Genomic DNA, 26,242 nt, shown 5'->3' with positions numbered 1-26,242 from the left:
TAAAAAGGAGTCTTCAGGGCTTCCCTGGTGGCGCAGTGGTTAAGAATATGCCTGCCAATGCAGGGCACACAGGTTCGAGCCCTAGTCCAGAAAGATCCCACATGCCACAGCAACTGAGCCTGTGCTCCACAACCACGGAGGCTGCGCTCCAGAGCCCATGAGCCACAACTGCTGAACCTGCGTGCCACAACTACTGAAGCCTGTGTGCCTAGAGCCCGTGCTCCGCAACAAGAGAAGCCGCCACAGTGAGAAGCCCACACAACCGCAACGAAGAGTAGCCCCCGCTCACCGCAACTAGAGAAAAGCCCGTGCGCAGCAATGAAGACCCAATGCAGCCAAAAATAAAATAAATTTATTTTTTTTAAAAAGGGTCTTTATATTGTAAACATTACAGATAATTAGCAAGCAGAAGAGGTGGGAAATGCTAAGGATGAGGTTAGGTGACCTTGAACATTCTGAAAAAAGCCAAGCAAGTAGTGTCTTGGGGAAGTTTACCTGCTAGCCCCAGGCATGGGAGTTTATCTGCTAGCCCCAGTGACCTGTTGAGGAGCCTTTGGCCAGTTAGTGATGTCCAGCTGACAGGTCACAAAGCCTGACCTGACCGATAAACGTGGGATAACAGGTATCATTACTCAGATTCCTTTCTTGCCCTGTAATGTCAGAGTGTTAAGAAGATAAAAGTCATCCTTTCTCACAAAGATTTGGGGGACTCCTGATTTGTGTTTCTGGTTATATTTTGAGTTTAGTCTCTGATTTAAGTTATTTGACCCTCAGCTCTTCTGTCTCAGCCTCACAGCCAAGGGAATTTCCTTCCCTCATTGTCACAGATGGTGATGGTCTGGACCTCTGCCTTTCCCTCTTACAGCTTGTGTCAGTTAAGAGGGCTTTTGGCTGAAAGGGACTGAAGACCTCAGCGGTTTAAACCAGAAGGCCTTTTATTATTTCCTTAACAAGCAGTCTGGAAGCAGGTGGTTTTAGCATTTGTTCCCAAAGCTAGCTCCTTGATGTTAGGGTTTGGGTCTGTGTATGTGATTCTCTTGACCTTTTACCTCAGTGGTTGCTAGGACAGGAAGCATGATCTCACAGGCTCTCCAAACAAGAAGAAAGGAAAGCATGATGCTCTTTGTCAGGGAAGGACGTCTTCCCTGGGAGCCCCAGCAGACTTCCCCTTATGTCTCTGCCCACCCCTAGTTCTTCCATTAGCAAAGAAGAAGAAATTTCTATGACTGATCAATCATCATTTGTTCCCAGGGGCTGGAGCGAGGGGCCTGCTTTCCTGGGAACGTTGCTGCCTAAATGATACACAAAAGTCAGGTTCTCTTAGCAAGAAAAGAATAGCGGTGTGGCAGGTGGGTGAGGGTGAGGCAATACCTGCTGCATAGGCGACTGTAGATTCTGCTGCCCCCTGTCCAGGCCTGCCCCTGCCCTTGCCTGAGTGCCATCCCTTTGGGAGAGCAGCAGGACTGCAGCAATGAGAAGAGGGCACAGGGGCTGAATTGGTGACCACACTACATGCCCTCAGTACTCGTGTAGGTAGCCTCTTTTCACCGCCCCCCCCAGTAGAGCCACGCCTTCTTAGGTGCCTGGTCCTCCTTTGATGAGCTGCTTAAGAGCTTTATAGTCCTGACATGTAAGTGGATTTTGCTTGATCACAGTTACACAGGTAGCAATTATGGGAAAAGTAAAGCATAAAAAGAAGTTAGGAGATAATGATGGGGGAGGGAGGAAGCCTAGGAGGGGCCCTTTAAAGCCATGTCCTCTGCCTCCCATTGTTGTTTGCACATGGTGGTGAGGGTGATGCAGAATGTCCACTGCATCATGAGAATTCTTGGTGGAGCTGAGTAATTCCTTCAGAGATGGGAAGGCAGGGCCAGTGAAGAAGTAAGATCTTGCTAGAGTATTGGGCAGTGATAGCAGAGAGGGAAACCGGCCAGTCCCTGGGTCCCCGAGGGAAAACAGTAACCAGACAAAAGTTCCTGCTCTTCATCCTCTTTGCTTTGGGGGCCTTGCCCCTGCCTCTCACCTCAGGGGTGGGACCGTGAGAGCCACTGTGGATGGACTTAGCGGGGACTTCTGCTAGTGTCCCAAGCAGAAACTCTGAATTAATTTTCCCAAGAAACATTTATATACCAATTCACTTCATATAGATGCTAATGTGTTGTAATTGTGGAAGAAATACAAATTATTAAGTTAATTTTATGTATGAGCTGTCCTATTCACCTCCCTTGTTTAATACAATTTATTTTCCTACAAAAACAAGTCTTAGGCAACTGTTTTTGAGCTCCTAAAGCATATTAGTAAGTCAGCATATGACAGACTTTTATTCTTATTTTAATCTTTCCTTAGGGAACTTGAGGAGAGCAGTTTCTAGGATCTGTGCTTTTTTCCACTTAAAATACATATTTGAATACATGTGTAATGTAGCATGTAGTGCTCATTATAGAAGCAAACACTAAACTCTTCTATATTTGTATATAAATTAAATTATAATTTAAAACATACATATAATTTAAAATGTTTGTTTTCTATTAAATAGGTTTAAGTCTAGTACAGCGTTTAAGGCCTGATTTCAAACGGAAGTATTCTTCAATGTTTGCAGATGATACTGTGACAGAATACATTTACCACTGTAATGTTCAGACTCCGAGGTAAGGTTTATCTAAATTTACTGTGTTTGTGTTTTAGACTTTTATTTTTTGAAAATATATGAAGAGTCCAGGAGATTTTTATCAGTATGTAAATGACTAAATTTAAAAGGACAAGTAGTTAAATGACTAACACTTCTTAATTTACTCATCTATTCATGGAGCACCTACTATGTAAAACATTGTACTGGATTCTGATGAGAGATTAAAAAGCCAGACAGGGCACAGTGGTTGAGAATCTGCCTGCCGATGCAGGGAACACGGGTTCGTGCCCCGGTTGGGGAAGATCCCACATGCCACGGAGCCTGCGTGTCCGGAGCCTGTGCTCCGCAACGGGAGAGGCCACAACAGTGAGAGGCCCGTGTACCGCAAAACAAAAACAAAAACAAAAGCCAGACAAACTTTCTTCCCCTAAGGTGCCTGTGGATAGTTGAGGGAAGTCTTGGCCTTGGGCATCTTGTTAAGGTGGTCAGAGTTGAGAGAGAAAGAAGAATTTCAAATAAAGCAGCATTCCCAAATGAGTATGAATGTTCTACAAAAAAGGAGTTCTGGGTTAAACAAGAATGGTTTTCTGTACCATGGATCTTCTTAGAACCCTTTTTTAAGCCAAAGGTTTTTTGTTGTTGTTGGTTTGTTTTTTATTTTCAGTTGTGTTGGGTCTTCATTGCTGCATGCGGGCTTTCTCTAGTTGCGAGCGGGGGCTACTCCTCGTTGTGGTGCGTGGGCCTCTCATTGCGGCAGCCTCTCTTGTTGTGGAGCACGGGCTCTAGGCTCGCGGGCTTCAGTAGTTGTAGCTTGTGGGCTCTAGGGTGCAGGCTCAGTAGTTGTGGCACACGGGCTTAGTTGCTCCACGGCATGTGGGATCTTCCCAGACCAGGGCTAGAACCTGTGTCCCCTGCATTGGCAGGCGGATTCTTAACCACTGTGCTACCAGGAAAGCCCAAGCCGAAGGGTTTTGAATCTCCCAGGTGCGTGGGAGATACTAGGCAGCATTTTCAAGTTTATTTGCTGATTGCACCCTTCTTTTACTCAGCACTTCTTCAAGTCTGTGTGTCAGCATGAGAAACACTGCTGCAGCGGTGAGGAGTAAGTGAGGGTCGAGGGGAAGGGGAGTCTGCGTGAATTTTGACAGTGATTATGAGAGAGAGCATAGTAGAGGGAGCAAGAGGGCCAAGCAAAGGTATTTCTTTTTCTTTTCTTTTTAAATTACTTGTGGATGTTGTGTACAAGGCACTGGTAGAGAAAACAGAGCCTGAAAGTCTTGACGAGCTGGGAGGATCCTGGAAGACAGAGCCTACAGTCATTAGGGAGAGGATCAAGAATGGAGTATAACGATGAGAGCTCCAGTTCTTGTGCTGGGTTCTGTACCAGAATTATTGGAGGCGTTTGTCAAAAATGTGGTGCCTCAGCAAAGGAAACCATAAACAAGATGAAAAGGCAACCCTCGGAATGGGAGAAAATATTTGCAAACGAATCAATGGACACAGGATTAATCTCCAAAATATACAAGAAGCTCATGCAGCTCAATATCAAAAAAACAACCCAATCCAAAACTGGGCGGAAGACCTAAATAGACATTTCTCCAAAGAAGATATACAGGTTGCCCACAAACACATGAAAGGATGCTCAACATCACTAATCATTAGAGAAATGCAAATCAAAACTACACTGAGGGTATCACCTCACACCAGTCAGAACGGCCATCATCAAAAAATCTACAAACAATAAATGCTGGAGAGGGTGTGGAGAAAAGGGAACCCTCTTGCACTGTTGGTGGGAATGTGAATTGGTACAGCCACTTTGGAGAACAGTATGGAGGTTCCTTAAAAAACCAAAAATAGAACTACCATATGACCCAGCAATCTCACTACTGGACATATACCCTGAGAAAACCATAATTCAAAAAGAGTCATGTACCACAATGTTCACTGCAGCACTATTTATAATAGCCAAGACATGGAAGCAACCTAAGTATCCATCGACAGATGAATGGATAAAGAAGATGTGGCACATATATACAATGGAATATTACTCAGCCATAAAAAGAAATGAAATTGAGTTATTTGTAGTGAGGTGGATGGACCTAGAGTCTGTCATACAGAGTGAAGTAAGTCAGAAAGAGGAAAACAAATACCGTTTGCTAACACATATATATGGAATCTAAAAAAAATGGTTCTGATGAACCTAGGAGCAGGACAGGAATAAAGACACAGACATAGAGAATGGACTTGAGGACATGGGGAGGGGGAGGGGTAAGCTGGGACGACGTGAGAGAGTAGCATTGACTTATATACACTACCCAATGTAAAATAGATAGCTAGTGGGAAGCAGCCACATAGCACAGGGAGATCAGCTCGTGCTTTGTGACCACCTAGAGGGGTGGGATAGGGAGGGTGGGAGGGAGACACAAGAAGGAGGGGATATGGGGATATATGTATGCATATAGCTGATTCACTTTGTTGTACAGCAGAAATTAACACAACATTGTAAAGCAATTATACTCCAATAAAGATGTAAAAAAAATAATAATTGTAGTGAAGACCATTGAATATTAAAAAAAAAAAAGAAAGTGGTACCTGAACTCTGTCTCTAAGACTAATTCAGCAGTTCTGGGCTGCATCTTTAACAAATGCTTCAGATGATTCTAGCCATAGACCATACTTTAAAATATAAAAGTGGTACCTCATCCTTGCTAAGACTGAAACTTGGGTGAAAGGCTGAGAGGTGAGATGCAGAGACAGCCTCCTTCACTTTTTTTTTGTTGTTGTTCCTCTCTCACTTCTGTCAGAGAATATGTACACCTACTTTATTAAAAAAATTGAGGCCTTGAGAGCACTTGAGGTATAGCTGTAGCCTCAGTCTTTTTAATAAAGTAGGTTAGAGGTTCTCTGCCAAAGGTGAGGGAGGCTGGAGAGGTTTGGGGGTCCCCCAAGGGTTTGATGTTTTGTGACTCACCAGGCAGTTGGGTCTGATGGTTTAGGTCTACACACTTCATTGACTTGTTTCAGCAATTTTTAGTGGCCTGTTCCAGGGACATCATCTGTTTTCCTGCATGGTCTTAGTGGTTTGTTCTTCACCTACTCACATTCCATGATTACGTGTGCCTGTGTAATCCTAGTTTGTTGCCTTTCTTGTGGTGGAACTTGAATTCATAAACGGCCGTTCAGAAGCACACCTAGTACAAGGAAAGAAGAGAAATGACGGCAGAATGGATCTGTCCTAGGAGTTTGCCAAATGTTCTGTATTTTATGTGACGGTCAGTCAGCTGTGGCCATGAGAGAAGACATAGGACAGGCTCAAGAAAACAAAGTTTAGTATACTCACAGGTCCTAGAGAGGGGATCACTGAATGCTTTGAAGGGTCGGGGGGATGCACCAGATTTTGGTCAGGTGGCAGAAGACAGGAGTGAGGGAAAGTCCAGGCAGGAGCCTTTACTGGGTTCTGCAGGAGAGGCAAGGCAGCGCAGGGTAGGCAGTGTAGGATTCGCTAGTTGAATAATTTCAGTGGGCACTAAGATATAGGGGTGGTTTCTAGTTGTCTGGCACCTGGCCCTGGGCTGATTAAGGCAGAGGAACATTGCCTCCGGGGATGTGCAAGCCAGACAGAAGAGGTGCAGCTCTGGATTGGTTAGTTTGCATATAAAGGCAGTCCCAGTTGAGTCCTTTGCTGTCTCTACGAATTGGCTAGCTCCAGGAGGCCGTCTCTCCCCAGCCGGAAAGGTTTTTAAAGATGGCAAACATCATAACAGGCAGAAAATTTTAAATATAAACAATACACAAAGAATACTTAAGCTGAATGTGTTCTTATCTTGGTATTGGTTTTGCCATTGTAGGTAAAATGCTGGTGCGATGAACATGTGGAAAAGCTCCCTTGTAAATAAGTTAGAGTGAAAAAACGTATTTCAGCTATCCCCACAGGAAATTTGATGATTTTATGATAGGGACTTAGGGTTGCATGTTTTGATTCGGAAGATGATCATTTTTTTTAAGAGTTTTTTTAGAGTTTAAAGCATCCTTGTTTATCTAACAAAAGCATATAACTTCTGTGGGGTTTCTTCCTTACATTTCCTAGTAAATTATTTTCTATGTAAGCTGCGGTTTTTCTTAAAAGGAGGAGAAGCTAAATATGAGTCTGTTTTGGTAGAGGTGGGAGTGTGATACATACTTATCCCCCAGAATCATACATATGATTTTCTCCCTTTCTCCCTCTGAACGCAGTGGTGAGACTGCGTTCAGAAATATGACTGTCCCTTATGGATGGGCAAAGAGACCAATGCTGCAGCGAATTGGTAAAATGCACCCTGACATTCCAGTTTCGGTCATCTATGGCGCCCGATCCTGCATAGATGGCAATTCTGGCACCAGCATCCAGTCATTACGACCACATTCGTATGTGAAGACTATAGTAAGTGTGTGGTTTATTTTTGGCTTATAGTTGTAGGTGAAGTCTGTTCTATTATCTTTGCTTTCAGTGAGATTTCAGGTCATCCCTGTGCTTTCACATCTAAGCTATACCTGCAGCTTTGGTCAGAGACCTGCTGTCACTTGTGACGGGGGCAGGGGTTTGACCCATACAAATCTTCATGTCCAGACAGCGAATCCCCATTCTTAGGCCCTTGTCTGTCCTAGAGTCACAGCATCTCCGCAGTGGGAGAGACTGAAAGAGGGACAGACAGGTCCAATAGCACTGCGACCACCTCCCAAGGCAGCACATGCTTACTTTGTTCAGTGTTTCTGTTGGCCCTATTGTTAGAGGTCAATTTAGAATGTTATTTTTGCATATGAAAATTTTAGTAAGGTTCACTGGATTTTTTCTTTATTCTCAGATCCTTTATTTAATGAAGTATATAATAGTTACTGCAGATCAGTATTGCTTTTTCTTTTATGTTTTATATATAGCTGTTCTCACTTTCATTGCTAAGTGTCTTTGTATGTGTCATTGTGTTTTATTAAATGCTTTTACTCACTGACCATCTGACTGCTTTTCCTTTCCTAGGCCATTCTCGGAGCAGGGCATTATGTGTATGCAGATCAACCAGAAGACTTTAACCAGAAAGTGAAGGAGATCTGTGACACTGTGGACTGAGCACACTGCAGATGACGTGGAAATGCACATGGGTAATACAGTTCCTCAGCAATAATTTGCAGTCTGCGATGCAGAGAGTAAGGAATCTCACATGAGAACCAGGCAGTCTGCTTGACTGTACTTTCCCCATGTTTTCTTTATGAAGCTGCTAGCACATTTAAACCAGGTAGTGCCTTCTAGAAGAATGACTTTTCTTTCTCCAAAATCAACATGTACAAGAGTCTCCAAATCTGGTAGCTTTAATAAAAGGTTATTTGTCCCTCTGCTGTACTGAAATATTGTAATTTTTCAACTGAAATTTTTATTTCTATCTAACTTTGCTATATCAAGTATTTTTTATATTGCAGTCTGTACTGCCAATTTTAAAAAGTGATTTCTGGCTTCATTATTTTATATAATGTAAAGGTGCACCTTATTTTCCTTGCTTATATATACCATGTCTAATAACTGATAGAGTTAAACAAAATTTGGTGTGTTTTTATGTAAAAATTTGTCACTTTCTTAGAATGCTTCACTTCATTTTTGAAATGGAGTGTTGAGACAGGGTTTTGGTTAAAAAGATGGGAGTTGATTTCTAGCATTGATTTTTCTGATTTTCCTTTGTTTTCTATTTAAGGCTGCAAAGCCATGTTCACCGTTTTAAATGTGATCCATCCTTAAGTATTTCAAGTACGGAAAAGCCTTAACTAAAAGTCTATCCTATTTTCCCCCATTAATACTGTTATTCTTTTCTTTGAGCCTGCATGCAGCAGAAGGAACAGATTTCCTCACTGAGGGGTCATTAAGACTGTTACCTTCCAGTAAGCCAAATCATATATTTTCATCTAATTCTTGTAGATGGGTGCTAAAACTGGATTACATTTTTACCACTAAAATATAAAAATCAGTGGTGCTGTTATATCTCATGGCACCAGAAGTTAGCTAGTACTTGGGGGTTTTTTTGTTTTGTTTTTTTAAGAGTTTTGTGTTGATTAAATAACTTACATACTTTATTACAAAAATTCTGTAAGGTTGATTGAACTATTTGACAGTAACTACCATCAAGTGTAGCACTTTCTTGCTGTTTTTAATACAAGGAAAATTTCTCTGAAACTGAGAAAAAGCTCCATGTGGTAACTGGCTACTACTGAGAAGACCCTCCACAAAAGAAAGTTGAATAGGATGGTCACCAGCAAGTCATCTTTGCCTTATGTTTTGCTTAATGTTGCTTGTCTAGGAGAAAGGTGGTTATGTAAATAAAAACAGTGAACTAGAGCAAATAATGACTTCATAGTTTTGATTGTTGCATTTAAAAAATGATTAGGAAATCTTTAGTTGTTAGGAAATGTAAGGTTGTATCACTGTTGATTAACTGTGAGGAAGACGAATGTTCTGTTTTCAACAATATCTCCCCTGCCCCAAAAATAGGCACATTTCACTGAAGCATGACAAGTAGCTTCCCAGTGAGCAATTTGTCTCAGTTGTGGGATGGACTAGGTTAGTCCAGAAGGTAACAGGAGAGCCAAGTCAGATTGCTCTACCTTGAGAATAAAAGTAGTCTTTACTTTTTTAGTTTGTATCTTGGATGGCCAGATTCAAACCTATAAGTGGTGCAGATAATTTGGGTCATTTTTGGTGTTTTTATTTGACACACTCTCCAGTCTCTCTTAATTTTCCTTTGCTGGGTGAATGACAGTTTTTAGTCGTACAGGAGGGTTTCTGCACAGGAAACGTGGTCTCAGAACTTAGAGGGAAGTTACTAGTTTCACTTAGATGGGGGAAGTTACTAGTTTCACTTAGATGGGGCTTCTAGCCATAGATGTGCCAAGTGATTCAGGGAAAAGATGTACCCAGGTGTCAAGTGGAACTTATTTTCCTAACAACTAATTTTGGTTTCTTTGAAAAATATTGCCATAATTCTTTTTAAAAAGTGAATTTTACCTTGGGCTATTGTATATGTAATTTTGTGAAGACTGAGCTAACACAGAAAGTTCCAATCCTTGAATTCCTGAAAATAGAGTGGGTCCTAAATGTTTTCTTTAAAAAAAAAAATCTGGGCTTCCCTGGTGGTGCAGTGGTTGAGAGTCTGCCTGCCGATGCAGGGGACACGGGTTCATGCCCCGGTCCAGGAAGATCCCACATGCCGCGGAGTGGCTAGGCCCGTGAGCCATGGCTGCTGAGCCTGCGCGTCCGGAGCCTGTGCTCCGCAATGGGAGAGGCCACAACAGTACATTATGTACAATGTACTTTATTTTACAGAAAATAAAGGAAGGAGGGATAACACTACTAGATACTATAACATACTATAAAAAATTGAGAAAAAGTCCAGGAATTTAGTATATGATAAAGGAATCATCTTACTGGTGGAGAAAAAGACTTAAAAAACGGTGTGGAGACAAATGTGGTTAAACACCTGGAAGACAGTAAAATTGAATCCATTTCTCACACTGTACAGAAGGATAAAATCCAAATGGATTAGAGACCCAACTGTAAAAATGAAACCTTCTAAATAACTGGAAGAAAACATAGATGAATTCCTTTATGATCTGAGAGTGGGGAAAACATTCCTATGACCGAATATCCAGAAGCAATAAAAGGAGGAGTTTATATCTAACTGAAAGAAAGAGATTTGGATGGTCAAAAAAAGCAAAGTTAAAAAGTAAATAATAAACTGGCAAAAATATTTGCAACATTTATCACAAAGGGCTAATATAATATAGCCCTAATATGTGAAGAATTTCTAAACTTTGAAAAGAACCAGAAAGAACGGGCAAAAAGATACAAACAGGGACTTCCCTGCTGACGCAGTGGGTAAGACTCCGCGCTCCCAATGCAGGGGGCCCGGGTTCGATCCCTGGTCAGGGAACTAGACCATATGCATGCCACAGCTGAGAGTTCGCATGCCACAATTAAGTAGCCAGCAAGCCGCAACAAGGGAGCCCGCCTGTTGCAACTAAGACCCAGTACAACCAAATAAATAAGATATAGACAGTTCATAGAAAATAAATTGCAAATAAATAGCTCTTAAACATATGAGGATACACATAATAAAGAGAAATGCAAATTAAAACTACTGAGATACCATTTCTTGCCTGTTGGATTGTGAAAAGTCCAAGTTACACAGTGCACTCTGTTAGTGAGACAGTAGGGAAACAAGCTCTCCAGAAAGTACAGATTCCTGTGGATGGAATTTGTTAATAACTATCAAAATTAAATATGAGTTTATCCCTCAACCAACAGGCTCCCTTCTAAAAATCTATCTGAGGTGTACTGGTAAAAATATGTGATGGTGTATGCACAAAGATCTTCATTACAGTGCTATTTATAGCAGCCAAAGAGTGGAAGCCACCCAAATCTCCATCTAGAGGGGATTGATGGAAGAAACCTGGCACATACATATAGTGGAATACTGCACAGCTGTTAAAAAAAAAAATGAGGGAGCATCTCCAGGAGGGAAGAGGATGAAGGCTGCAGAACCACACACACATGGAGACACATCTCAGTTGGTCTCTAATCTTATTTGTGAGGATTCTGCCAGTTGAATGCCTGAAAAGGGAGGTGGGATGGCCTTCGGATTGTACCAGCTTAGCTGGCATTGCTAACCAACTGTTGCAGGCTCTGAAAATAAAAACAATCTTGAACTCCTGCCCCTTCCCCCCCGCACCCCCCAAAAAAAATGCTGTCCTGGAGTCCTCTTCAGAGTATAGGAAGTGAAAGTGAAGAGCAGGTTTGTTGTGCTACCTGATTGTGTAAGAAAGGAGGGGACAAATGAAAAAACAAGCATGCATTTACTTATGTTAAAAAAAAAAAAAAGAAAAATGGAAGGTTTAATTACATCAATAACTAATAAATCAGTTCCCTTAGGGGTGGTGGTAGGGAGCTGGCCAGAGATGGCACCTAGATCTGTATCTTCTTTTATACTTTTTACTTTGGGACCCTGTCAGTGTTTTCTATAATTAAAAAATCAACTCTTAAAACTAAAACTTAACTATCCATCAAATTGGTGGTGTAACCACTCACAGAACAATTACTTCAAGCGACTTTAAAGCCCAGCATTTGTCTGCACTTTCCTAATGGAATATATCCTGTGAACTACAATGAAAACTTAAACTGCATTTAGTATTTTTATTTTTAACAATGATATTGGTGTTGTCCTTTTGAAACTCTATGTATTTACATATGATAAAGCAAATATTGTCAAAGGAAGTAAGAGCCAAGATTTTTAGTACAAGAAAGAAGAGATACAAGAATAAAATTAAGTAAAAACCCTGTAATTGTATATTTCAGTTGGAAGTACCAGCAAAATACAGTGATTTATTTTTCCTAAAAAATACATGTTGCATAGCTTTATCCACTGAAAAGGCCTAGAAGCAATCAGAAGTCAGTGGCAAGGCATACCCTAGCACCAAGACTGTCCCATTAGAGGGGGCAGGGAAGGGACAAGATGAGGCTAGACCATCTTGTGTCTGAAAGCAAGAAAGCAATCAGAGTAAGGTCATGTCAAAAGGACCCAGGAGTCAACTAGAGGGGGCTTCCATTGGCCAAAGATGGAACAATTTGAACATCAAAAAGAATAACAATTGACATGAAATATATAAAAATCTATGAGGTCATAATGATAGTTTAAAAAAAATCTATTAGTCATCTTTGGAGATTATTAGGCACCAACTTACTATTTTGAAAATTAACTGGAAAAATGAAGTATTTATCCTGATTCCTTTGTGTACCAGGTTAACCTGATAAGAGAACGTTTTTCACTTAAGAATCATAACTAAATGCCAGAGAATTGATAGGATTAGGAAATCACCCTATTTAGTAACAATACATTACTAAATAACCAAGAGATCACTGAGGAAATCAAAGAGGAAATCAAAAAATACCTAGAGACAAATTACAACAAAAATACGATGATCCAAAACCTGTGGGATGCAGCAAAAGCAGTTCTAAAGGGAAGTTTGTAGCAGTATAGTCCTACCTCAAGAAACAAGAAAAATCTCAAGCGATCTAACCTTACACCTAAAGGAACTAGCGAAAGAACAAACAAATCCCGAAGTACGTAGAAAAAAATCATAAAGATCAGAGCAGAAATAAATGAAATAGAAACAAAACAATAGCAAAAATCAATAAAACTAGAAGATGGTTCTTTGAGAAGATAAACAAAATTGATAAACCTTTAGCCAAACTCATCAAGAAAAAGAGGGAGAGGACTCAATAAAATTAGAAATGAAAAAGGAGAAGTTACAACAGACACCGCAGATATACGAAGCATCATGAGGGACTACTACAGGCAACCCTATGCCAATAAAATGAACAACCTGGAAGAAGCAGACAAGTTCTTAGAAAGGTATAACCTTCCAAGACTGAACCAGGAAGAAATAGAAAATATGAACAGACCAGTTACAAGTAATGAAATCGAAACTGTGATTAAAAATCTTCTAACGAACAAAAGTACAGGACCAGATGGCTTCACAGATGAACTCTGTCAAACATTTAGAGAAGAGCTAACACCCATCCTTCTCAAACTCTTCCAAAACATTGCAGAGGAAGGAACACTCCCAAACTCATTCTACGGAGGCCATCATCACCGTGATACCAAATCCAGACAAAGATGTCACAAAAAAAGAAAACGACAGGCCAATAACACTGATGAACATAGATGCAAAAATCCTCAATAAAATGCTAGCAAACAGAATCCAACAACTCCAACAACACATTAAAAGGATCATGCACCATGATCAAGTGGGATTTATCCCAGGGACGCAAGGATTCTTCAATATATGCAAATCAATCAATGCGATACACCATATTAACAAATTGAAGAATAAAAACCATATGATCATCTCAATAGATGCAGAAAAAGCTTTTGACAAAATTCAACACCCATTTATGATAAAAACTCTCCAGAAAGTGGGCATAGAGGAACCTACCTCAGCATAATAAAGGCCATATACAACAGACCTCAGCAAACATCATTCTCAATGGTGAAAAACTGAAACCATTTCCTCTAAGATCAGGAACAAGGCAAGGATGTCCACTCTCACCAGTATTATTCAACATCGTTTTGGAAGTCCTAGCCATGGCAATCAGAGAAGAAAAAGAAATAAAAGGAATACAAATTGGAAAAGAAGTAAAACTGTCACTGTTTGCAGATGACATGATACTATACATAGAGAATCCTAAAAATGCCACCAGAAAACTACTAGAGCTAATCAATGAATTTGGTAAAGTTGCAGGATACAAACTTAATGCACAGAAATCTCTGGCATTCCTATACACTAACAACAAAAGATCAGGAAGAGAAATTAAGGAAACAATCCCATTCACCACTGTAACAAAAAAAATAAAGTACCTAAGAATAAACCTACCTAAGGGGGTAAAAGACCTGTACTTAGAAAACTATAAGACACTGATGAAAGAAATCAAGGATGACACAAACAGATGGAGAGATATACCATGTTCTTGGATTGAAGGAATCAACATTGTGAAAATGACTATACTACCCCAAGCAATCTACAGATTCAGTGCAATCCCTATCAAATCAGCAATGGCATTTTGTACAGAACTAGAACAAAAAATCTTAAAACTTATTTGGAGACACAAAAGACCCCGAATAGCCAAAGCAATCTTGAGGGAAAAAAAACAGAGCTGGAGGAATCAGACTCCCTGACTTCAGACTATACTACAAAGCTACAGTAATCAAGACAACATGGTACTGGCACAAAAACAGAAACATAGATCAATGGAACAGGATAGAAAGCCCAGAGATAAACTGACGCACCTATGGTCAACTAATCTGTGACAAAGGAGGGAAGGCTATACAATGGAGAAAAGACAGTCTCTTCAATAAGTGGTGCTAATATATACAATGGAATATTACTCAGCCATAAGAAGAAATGAAATTGAGTTATTGGTAGTGAGGTGGATGGACCTAGAGTCTGTCATACAGAGTGAAGTAAGTCAGAAAGGGAAAATCAAATACCGTAACATATATATGGAATCTAAAAAAAAAAAAAAGTTCTGAAGAACCTAGCGGCAGGACAGGAATAAAGACGCAGACGTAGAGAATGGGCTTGAGGACACGGGGAGGGGGAAGGGTAAGCTGGGACAAAGTGAGAGAGTGGCATGGACATATATACACTACCAAATGTAAAATAGATAGCTAGTGAGAAGCAGCTGCATAGCACAGGGACATCAGCTCGGTGCTTTGTGTCCATCTGCGGGTTGGGATAGGGAGGGTGGGAGGGAGACGCAAGAGGGAGGGGATATGGGGATACATGTATACATATAGCTGATTCACTTTGTTATACTGCAGAAACTAACACAACATTGTAAAGCAATTATACTCCAATAAAGATTTAAAAGAAAAGGGGTGCTGGGAAAACTGTACAACTATATGTAAAAGAATGAAATTCAAACACTCCCTAACACCATACGCAAAGATACACTCAAAATGGATTAAAGACCTAAATGTAAGACTGGACACTATAAAACTCTTAGAGGAAAACATAGGAGTAAGATCTTTTTTGACCCACCTCCTAGAGTAATGGAAATAAAAACAAAAATAAACAAATGGGACCTAATGAAACTTAAAAGCTTTTGCACAGCAAAGGAAACTATAAACAAGACGAAAAGACAACCCTCAGAGTGGGAGAAAATATTTGCAAACGAATCAACAGACAAAGGATTAATCTCCAAAATATATAAACAATTCATGCAGCTCAATATTGAAAAAACAACCCAATCAAAAAATGGGCAGAAGACCATTTAATAGACATTTTTCCAAAGAAGACATACAGATGGCCAACAGGCATATGAAAATCTGCTCAACATCACTAATTATTAGAGAAATGCAAATCAACACTACAATGAGGTGTCACCTCACACCAGTTAGAATGGGCATCATCAGAAAATCTACAAACAACAAATGCTGGAGAGGGTGTGGAGAAAAGGGAACCCTCTTGCACTGTTGGTGGGAATGTAAATTGATACAGCCACTATGGAGAACAGTATGGAGGTTCCTTAAAAAACTAAAAATAGAATTACCATATGATCCAGCAATCCCACTACTGGGCATATACTCAGAGAAAACCATAATTCAAAAAGACACGTGCACCCCAATGTTCATTGCAGCACTATTTACAATAGCCAGGTCATGGAAGCAACCTAAATGCTCATCAACAGATGAATGGATAGAGAAGATGTGGCACATACATACAATGGTAAATAGCCATAAAAAGGAACGAAATTGGGTCATTTGTGGAGACGTGGTTGGACCTAGAGACTGTCATACAGAGTGAAGTAAGTCAGAAAGAGAAAAACAAATACTGTATATTAACGCATATATGTGGAATCTAGAAAAATGGTACAGATGAACTGTTTGCAAGGCAGAAATAGAGACACAGATGTAGAGAACAAACGTATGGACACCAAGGGGGAAAAATGTGGGGAGGGGGTGGCGGCGGTGGGATGAATTGGGAGATGGGGATTGACACATATACACTAAGATATATAAAATGGATAACTAATAAAAACCTGCTGTGTAATAAGTAAAATAAAATTCAAAAAACTAAATAATTTTAAAAAAAGAATCATAACTAAATGCCAGAGAATTGATAGGATTAGGAAATCACCCTTTTGTCACCTGTAGTGAAATAATGGATCTAGGCTGCTGAAAGTATTAGGTAAAAAATTTATGGGAGGGGCTTCTCTGGTGGCACAGTGGTTGGGAATCTGCCTGCCGATGCAGGGGACACCGGATTGAGCCCTGGTCCGGGAAGATCCCACATGCTGCGGAGCAATTAAGCCCATGCACCACAACTGCTGAGCCTGCGACCTAGAGCCCGTGCTGCACAGCAAGAGAAGCCACCGCAGTGAGAAGCTCATGCACCGCAACGAAGAGCGGCCCCCACTCGCCGCAACTAGAGAAAACTAGAGAAAGCCCGTGCGCAGCAACAAAGACCCAACGCAGCCTAAAATAAATAAAATAAATAAAATTTTTAAAAATGTATGGGAAATGTTTTATTGGATGACTCAGGTTGATAACATCTGAACCCAGTGATCAACCTTAGCATTACTAAAAAAGGAACAACCAGAAGTTACATGCCTCTGACGTTTTGCAATAGCAGGAACCCAACACCAGCCATGATGAATTGTTGCCCAAAACAAACAAAATAGAACCGGAATCTAAGCAAGCCTTTTACATCTAACGATCAATTTGTGAAAGCACGGGATACTGAGGAACATGTTAAACAACAGGCTTAATCCAGAATGTGGGAAAGTCCACAGGACAAATAATCCACTTTATTCAACAAATTGAATGTGTAAAACAAAGATGGTGGTGGTGGGACTTAAATAAAGATTGGAGAAACTTAAAGGACTTGTTTGGATCGTGATTTGAACAAAACCAACCTAAAAAGACATTTTGGGGAACAATTAGAGGAGAATTTAAGATGGATTGGGTATCAGATGATATTAAGGAATTATTAATTTCACTAGGTGAAATAATGGTATAGTGACTATGTGTTGTTTTTTTTAAAGCTCTTATTTGTTAGAGTTACATACTAAGTATTTGTGGTTAAAATTATGACTGGGATTTACTTGAAAATATTCCAAGAAGAAAAAGGCAGGGGACAGGAAATAGAGAAAATGAGCAGAATGTTATGTTGAAGCTGAGTGACAGATACACAGGAGTTTATTATTCTATTTCCTTTACTTTTATGCATGCTTGACAATTTCCATAATAGAAATTTAAAGAATAAAAGAGAATGGGAGAATGGGGGAGATTGGAAGTTGCCAGTATAGACAACTTTCTTTTTTTTTTTTTAGGAGTAAAGAAAGAGCAGAAAAGTATGTAATAGCTAGAGGGGGAACCTTATGATTAACTTGGCAGAGAGGGGGAAAATGATGATGCAGGAGAGAATGGTTGCGGTGATGTATGAGCAAGGCTAAGGGCAACTAGGAACTCCCACACGCTGCTGGTGGGACTGTAAATAGGTAATCACCACTTTGAAAAATAATTTACAATATATTGTAAAGCTATATGTGCCCCATACTACTTGACACGGCACTTTCGTTTCCAGTATTCAGTCCCACAAATACCCCAGCGCCAGTGTGCCAAGACAGCTACAAGCTGTTCACTGCAGCACTGTAAGATTAAAAATCTGGAACCTGATATGTGACTGATTAAATTCCACACTGGAATATTATGCAGCCTTAAAAATGAGGTGGATCTCAATATATACATGTATCAAATCATCATGTTGTACACTTTAAACTTACTCATGTTATATGTCAATAAGATTGCAATAAATGGAATGTATGAGATAGGTCTATCTATAAGTGACAATATGGAAATTTTCCAGAATATCTTTAATGGAAAAAAACAAAGGGGAAACCCCCCCAAAATTCAGAATAGTATTTCATATATATATATATGTATACATACACAGACATATAAATATATGTATACAGAATACACTTACCGTGTACTCATATATATAGACATTTTGAGGAGGGTAAACATGTACATGAATTTGTTAATAGTGATTAGCTTTGAAGAGGAGAGTTCTGTTGTATATGCTTTTATAAAGTTTGGATCCTTGCACATTCTTTATATTTTAATAAAATCCCTATAAAATATAGAAAAAATCTTGTTTACATATGAAATAGGTAAGAAAATAACTGAAGGGGCTTACTGGCTCAGTGTTCTGTGTGGATGTGTAGACCCAGACTGGGGGGAGAGGGACAGGTGTTCAGTGTATGGAAGGCTGTAAGTCTCAGTAATTTATATTGTTGAAAATCGAGCTATAAAGTTATAACTGGTCTTTGTTTGACCTAAGATAGAAACACAGTCCCAACTTGAAACTGCCCTCTTCATTTGCTCTCTTTTGCTTAAACTTGTTGAAAGGGTGACCTGAATTAGAATATCTATCTCCCAGCTGGAAACCAGACTTAAGTGCAGGTCTTCCCTCTAACCCTTACTCTTTTCACCTTTCCTCACAGGCCTCCTCTTTCAAATAAGTCCTGATGGGCAGCAGAGAAAGGGTTTATTGATAATGTTGCTATTTGGTGTTAAGTGATGGGGCTTTTTCTTCTCTTTTGTATTGAGGGGGTGGGAGTTGGGTGTGTAATTTATAAGTACTTTTGTGCATGAGCTGTCTCTCCCTTTTCACACCCCTACAGTTCTCTAAAGGGGCAAACAACCTTCCCTTTGCCTTGGATTCTGAAGTGTTCCTGTTTGTCTCATCCCAGCCCTGGCCAGATATTTTTCTTTGATTTTTAATTTTTTTTTATTAAAAGATACCAATATGAGATTTAAAAAAAAAAAAAAGAATATCTCCGTATCTATGAAGCTCTACCTCTATTTCTGTCTCTCCCCATCTCATATGCACTCCTGTATTTCTCTTGCTATTTCCTCTAAAACCAATCTTTAGAAAAAATTTTGTAACATTATACTAAATTAGAACTAGAATATCTTTTTTTTCTGTAGTCTGGCTTTTAGGATTACTTAATTAGATTAGCTCCCAGATTTAAAATTGAAAAACACTCTTATCAAGTAGTTTACTAAATAAATGGGTAGGAATTTTATTCAACCATATAGTTTAATCCTTAAAAAAATTTCTGTATACTCACTTAAGGCTTAGAGTGTTTCCATGAAGTGGCCATTATTAATTGTTTGAAAATTTAGAATAACCCAAGCCTTTTTCCTCATTAAACATTGAATCCATTTTGGGAGAAGAGTGACTTAGCCAACAGATGTGAGGGCTGAGAGTTATAAATCGGGTTTGTCACACTGTATGACTTGGGACACTTGTTATGAAGACAGGTATGAAAAGCTAAATGACTGGGCCCATGTCCTCCTTGGTAAAATTAGACGTATTGGTCACAGTGACCAGGGTGGGGGGATTAAGTGCATTACAGACATTACTGCTATGTTTGTTGTGTTCAGTATGAGCTATTTCCTAGTTTTTACCTGTGAGTGTTTTTATAATTGGAAGTTACAGCAATGGAAACAATGTTGAGACTAAGATGCCAGACACGAATGATTGGTATTTCACCTTCCTGTGCCAACCAGCTTGCCATATTTCTGCAGCTTTGCAAAAACTCCAACAGATCTTTAACCTACATCTATTCAAGTCTTGAAAATGCTGCTTTCCATGGGGTGGGGCGGCGGGCTTCGGGGGATATGGAGAGGAAAAGATGGCAGAGGGAGGCCTTGTGCTGACGTGCAGGAGACTACCGAGGGACCGGTGTCCTGTCTCTGTGTGACGGGACATATCCTAAAAGTTTTCAGTGATGATCTTAAGAAGGGAAGTATCTCCTCTGTGTCTCCAAGTGACTTCTCAGCTTCCCGTGGCCAGCATCAAAGATGTGGGCAGCCGACACATCTTCCTTGGCAGACAGACACCGTCTCTTCAAGTGCAGCCTGTTTCAGCTGACATCTGAGCATGCGGTGTGGACTACATCAGCTCTCAGCAGCGAGGCTCCAACTCTGCTCGAGTCATTGAAGCTCCTGTTTTTTTTTTTTTTCTTTTTTACATCTTTATTGGAATATAATTGCTTTACAATGGTGTGTTAGTTTCTGCTTTATAACGAAGTGACTCAGTTATACATATACATATGTTCCCATATCTCTTCCCTCTTGCATCTCCCTCCCTCCCACCCTCCCTATCCCACCCCTCTAGGTGGTCACAAAGCACCGAGCTGATCTCCCTGTGCTATGCGGCTGCTTCCGACTAGCTATCTATTTTACGTTTGGTAGTGTATATATGTCCGTGCGGCTCTCTTACTTTGTCACTTTTGACAGTGCAGAGTTGAGGCCTTACCCCCAGGGGATGCTGATGCTGCAGATCTGTGGGTGTGGCCTGGGAATTTACACTTTGACATCCTCACCCCCACCCCCAATACATCTGACAGAGGAGTGTTGGGTTTTTGTTTGGTTTATCAGGCAGTTCATTTGATTGGACTCAAACTGCTACAAACGCTGTCTCTTGGTGGCAGCTGAAATCTCAGTTCAGTCACTGTATCCTTAGCTGCAGTCTGGCCCTTACAGCCAGCTGGAAATTTGGGCAGAGATTATATCCAGACTTTGGGCAGAGATTATATCCAGACTTTGAGGTTCCCTTCTCTGAGGTTCCCTTCTCCCCCTTCCAGGACTCCCCGTCATTTTGCAGTGACCTTGCTTGCCCTGAACTCTCTGGTTCTTGAAGCCAGAAAGACTGCTGGTTGTCTCCCAGAGTTCTGGGTCCTGGGTTGTGACATTCCCTCAGGCTAAGAGCTGTGAAAATGCCGTTCTCTATTCCAAGTATCAAGTTCCTTCCTTACTCTGCTTGCCTTTGATCATTCTCTAGTGCTTTCAGAGTATTATTTCTTGGTCTTGTCCAGTTTATAGTTGTTATAGGTGGGTTTATTGGTCCCCAGTAGGATCTTCCCCAGCTCTTCTGGAAGTGGAACTCTTGGATCAGACGTTGAGATCACCGTTGTCTAGTGTTTCTCTTGTACAGGCTTGAGACCTGGCTAGGAAGAGGCTTGTATCACTGAAAGACAAAATTGCATCTTATTTCTGTACTTAGCAATATGTGGAGAGTTCACTTTACTGTAGAAATGTCAACAAGGATTAGCCAAAGCAGGAAATGTGGTGTGGTATTTGTACTGCTTTTAGAGAGTTTGGCCCAAAACTAGCTGAGATGAAAACCAAATATAGTTTGCAGTCAGTATCCCGTCTGGAAACTGCCATTTCTCCCTCATCTCCCTAAAGCAGCTTCGTTTTAAACCTTTCTATGTTTAGCTTTTGCTGGCCTCATAGGCCTTGCTTACCATGCCCACCAGTGGCTCCAGAGCTTGCAGTGTTTTGTTGGCGCATTATTTCTGAGTCCTTTGCCCTCTCTAGAATTGTATTTCTCATACGTGTGGTTGGAGCCATGCTGGTTCACTGTCATCTAATAGCCATAGTGCTGTACGTTTCTACTAAGCCAACCAAACCAAAGTGCTTAAATTCGTAAGAAATGCCAAATTCTCATGAATCAGGAAGGTTCCGACAACTTCAGATAGTAAAGTACCCCAGTATTCTGCATTGCCCAGAACCCCATGGCATCAGCTGTAGAATGAGATTAGTGAAATCTTTTTAGTCTGGAAGTCAGCAAAAATCTTGAGGGATGAATGCTTTTAAACTTATGCATTGCTGATGGAAACGATTCATAATTCCCTAAACTAACCCGTAACAACCCTAAGAAGTAATGCTCCTGACACATTCCCTCCATATCTCCACTTCTTGATCCTGGTAAAGGAGGAATCTGGAAATAATAAGCTGGCTCTACTAAGGGGTTTGTTTACTAAAATAATGGAATTTATGTACTAATATAATATGGAGTTCTGTGAATCACAGTCCTGTGACCTGTGAATTGGAGCTCTGACATCCAGCTCATCCTTCATTCATCTTTGGCTTGTGGGGACAGGAGCCAGCCAGCCATTAAGGCAGCTGTCACACACATACCTATTGAGCAGCCTCCACTATCAGAGACACAGCTGAGAGCCAAGGAAGAGGAATCAGGCCTGAGGGCTCAAAATGGACACCACCAAGACTTGCACATAAAGCCCTGGATGTCCGAAGATGCAGAGACCCTCCCTCAGCATTCAAGCAGCTGGCATTCTCACCACACTTCCAAATGGCTCTTTTTTAATCTGATGTGTGGCTTTAATCCACATAAAAGCAAGGATTTCCTGTTTCCTAGCCTGTTTTCTGGGAGAGGGTCTGAACAGCAAAGAATAAGTTGGTTCATTTTAAAATACAGGCTTTTTATGTTTTCATGGCAGCTCTAACCATCATGGCCTCGGATGGAGCTCCCAAGAGATCCACTCTCTTGGAAAAGCAGTAGGTCCCCTCCCTGTAAATGAGGAGTTAAAAGAATGTTCAGTGGTGGTGACATCATGATGAGCTTGGCAGAGAATATACAATTGGGAACCTGGTGATTTTGAGGAATGGAAAGATGGTCATCTCAGAGGAGTGGAGGAATATGGGGTCCTGTGGATGAGAATGGGGAAAGCACAGCACTTTTATAAAGGTGCCACAAGTACCTTACCTCATCCTAACTATCTGTTCTGGGTACCGCATAAGATTTTGGATTTCATTCTAAGGACAATATATAGATGTGGAAGTATATGGGGAAGGTGGAGGATGGAACCGGGTACGTTTGAAAGGTATTTCCATTTTTACAAGGAGGAAAATGAAACTCAGAGAGGTTAAATGACTTGCCCAAAGTCATACAGCTAAAGAGTGGTCAGCCAGGACGTTGGAACCAAAATAGTCTCATTCCCTTTAGAGTTTTTTCATTTGGACTTCCTTCTGCATAATGTTGCCAAATATGATCAATAATGTGCAGGTTTGCCCTGCCCTGTGTTCGAGCGGGCAAGACCTTTACAGAAAACTAAAGACAGGACAAAGGTCATTTGATGAGCTGTGTTTTGATCTAGATCTCACAAAACTGCCAGCACCCGAGTGACGCAGAAGCACGTAGGTATTTTCAGAATGATTACACACTTCTCTATGATAGAAGGTGCCCAAACAAACGTTATAACAGTACAGGCCACATTCAGGACAATGAGTAAGGTGTACACCCTCTCCTACTGGGTCATAAGCTCCTTCTATTTCTGCTTATCATTCTTCTGTGTACTTTTGTTAACTTACTGTAAGATAAACACATTGCATTGTTGCAAAGGGAGAGGGATTGCATCTGGCCTGGGGGGATCAGAAAACTGGAAAAGGGAGGTGGCATAAGAAGCTGGTGTTAAGAAGCCAGTGTTTAAATACTATTCATCTTTCATAAGAGCTAACGTTTATGGAACACTAATAGTGTGCTCGAAGCTTTGCAGCATTGTTTTATTTAAGCCTGATAACATTGTTTTATTTAACTCTGGGGAAATGTACTGTTATTTCACAGATGTACCTTGTTAGAGCAGATGCTACCGATGCCAGTGCCCATGTGGCTTTTGGTGAGTCAGCTTCTACTGGCATGGCTGTCAGCTGGTTCACCCTGACCTTACTATTAAGGACTGCTGGTGGCTGACAGAAGAAGCCTTGCCTGGAGATGTAATCTGGAAGGCAAAGTCAAGGGAATCTGACAGAGATAAGAAATAGGAAAAAAACAAGCTGATGAGAGGTATGAATATTGGAGTTCCCGGATCTATCTTCCATCTAATAAACATTCCAGAAAGAGAGACTTTAAAATTTTTTTATTTTAATAAGGAATAGAAAATAGTGGGGTTTTTTGTTTGTTTTGTTTTGTTTTGTTTAAGGGAATTGCTTTGAGGTGCCCCCAGGTTGTGAGAAGCAATAACGGGGGAAAAAGTCACACACAGACATCACCCAGTGAAGTTTCAACCTCTTAAAGACGCCAAAGATCCTTGGCTAAGGATAAAGAGAAAATCCTACAAGTTTCCAGAGGGAGACATACACGTGAAGTTTCAGCAAATAGACTGGCATCTGATTGCCCATCCTCAAAGTGGGAGCTATCTACAAAATTCGGAAGGAAAATGATTCTGAGCCTAGAATTCTGTGCCCAGTTTACTATCATTAAGTGTGAGAACAAAATAACAATGTCCTTGAACGTGCAAAATGCCAGACTGGACTGTTTGTGGGACACGGTGCAAAATGAAAATTTGGGTCCCCTTGTTTAAAAATGTTAAGAATTTTAAGATGACAATATCAGAACATTAAACCAAGTGTGAGGCTCTTCTGAATGCAGGGCCCCAGGCAACTACCCAGGTTCATGTGACCATGACAATCCCCTGGACCTAGAAAGCTTACCACCTGCGAGCTCTTTCTGGAAAAAAGAAAAATTAATTTAAAAAAAAAAAGGTGAGGGGGGAATCCCCTGGCGGTCCAGTGGTTAGAACTTGGTGCTTTCAACTGCCATGGCCCCGGATTCAGTCCCTGGTTGGGGAGCCAAGATCCTGTAAGCCATGTGGCGTAGCCAAGAAAAAAAAGGAAATAAACAGGACAAAACACCAAAATATCCTCCCAGTAAAACTTCTAAGTCTTCTGTGGGCCATAGTTTGCCAACCCCTGATTTAGAGTCATATGACATAGGTGAATCAGGAGGGGTCAGGGTGAGACAGGAAGTGTGAAGGATTAGGGTTAGCAGGGCATTGCCTCATTCACCTCAGGCTGTGTAAATGGCATCCCACGGAGTTGTGCAGTGCACAGACTCTACAACCGTACATGATAGTTCTGAGGGTAAGATTAAAAGAAAACAAACCTTCCAATCTAGACTGTCCTACCCTAGGAATGGCTAAGTGCTAAGGCCCTAGACAGCACCCTGTTCCTTAGTGGGGTGGGAATGACAGATTGTGAAAGGGCCTTGGAAAAGGAAAGTAGGGGTGGGGTGGGGCCACTCACTTGCTGAAAGGTAATGCACTTCCAAGAATATCAGGTTCTCAGCAGTTGTCAGGATCATGCAATGTATTACTTCCCAGAGGATGACGAAGGCAGACCCACCCGGTGACCTGGTCTCATGGAATTTGGCCTCCCTGCTTTGTAGGGCCTGTCCAGCTCTGCTCCACCATGGAAGCAGGGTCAGCAGTACAGAAGGAAAACCCTCGTGAGGCAGAATCATGCATCTCAGAAAGGACTAAGAAGGTCATCATTCTCACTTTCCTGGAACTCCGTTCCTGGGCTCCTGGGCCAGTTGGACACACAGTTGTGCAGTAAAGCCAAGGTAAACTTTGGCCACTCCTGATAGCATCTGCTCCAGCAGGTCAGGAGCAGGACAAAGTACAGGAGAGAGATTAAAGTGGTTGCTGCTTTCAGCGGGTTTGACTAAGACTGGGTAAGAAAGATGGAAAACTCATTCGTCTGACAAGTTCCAGGCTGTTGGCAAAGACCATCATGAGAAGTTCTGCTCTGGACAGGGGAGTTTGCCCAGCAAATGCTGGGACGGGGGAGCTGTGCTCAGGAGTCAGGGGATAAATGAGGCAAGGCTGGAGAAATGGACTTGGAGCCAGAAAAGGAGGTGTTAGAGCAAGGGAGGTCCTGGTGGGAGATGGGGAAGGCCATTGCTTTGCCAGGGTCTGGCCTGCTTGGCAGGACCATGGGCATCACCTAACAAAGGAAAAACACAGGCCTGGCTCTGGTGAAAACAGCAGCATCTCCACCAGCTGGTTTTAAAATCCTGATCTTGGCTGTGGAGCTGAGGATCCATTATGCGACAATAGCATTCACACGGCTCACCCAGAAAATCAACTCAAACTTCTCAGCTCTTGCTTTGACTCAAGTCCCCATGGGTGTCCTGCTCCGGAGCTGGCTGTGTACTCGGGTTGAATGAGTTGCTCAGGAAAGTTTATGGATTGAATAACACCAGGATGAGTAACCAGAAGTAGCTTTCTAAAAATAGATCTCCAGAGAAAGAAGACCACTAACAGGTTCTGAGACCTGTATAGGTGGGTTGCTTCCTAGAGATCAATGAATGCACTGGATTGAGGGTTCTTGAAACTGGTAATGTAGCAGAACGACCTCAGGGTCTTGTTAAAAGTTCTGAGGC

The 26,242-nt window shown here is 41.2% G+C and overlaps 1 protein-coding gene across 3 annotated transcripts in view; it reads left to right on the top strand.

The window, feature by feature from the left end:
• The window catches only part of ABHD5 (abhydrolase domain containing 5, lysophosphatidic acid acyltransferase), a gene marked incomplete at its 5' end in the record, with an annotated part of 45,924 nt that extends 36,932 nt beyond the window's left edge, over positions 1-8,992 (top strand). For 2 of the 3 annotated variants that reach the window (XM_082663717.1, XM_082663719.1), the window contains 3 exons: positions 2,537-2,648; positions 6,863-7,049; positions 7,641-8,992. In XM_082663717.1, coding sequence (XP_082519843.1) covers positions 2,537-2,648; positions 6,863-7,049; positions 7,641-7,730 — 389 coding nt within the window. In that variant the 3' untranslated portion in view covers positions 7,731-8,992. Of the gene's footprint in view, positions 1-2,536; positions 2,649-3,678; positions 4,987-6,862; positions 7,050-7,640 lie in introns of those variants that run through there. The other variant, XM_082663718.1, reaches the window with a different exon arrangement.
• Positions 8,993-26,242: the final 17,250 nt, after the last annotated feature.

Source organism: Grampus griseus, assembly GCF_964374135.1.
Source record: "Grampus griseus genome assembly, chromosome: 10".
Classification (NCBI taxonomy): Eukaryota; Metazoa; Chordata; class Mammalia; order Artiodactyla; family Delphinidae; genus Grampus; species Grampus griseus.
Note: the sequence above shows the minus strand (reverse complement) of the source record. Positions and strands in the feature narration are given on the sequence as shown.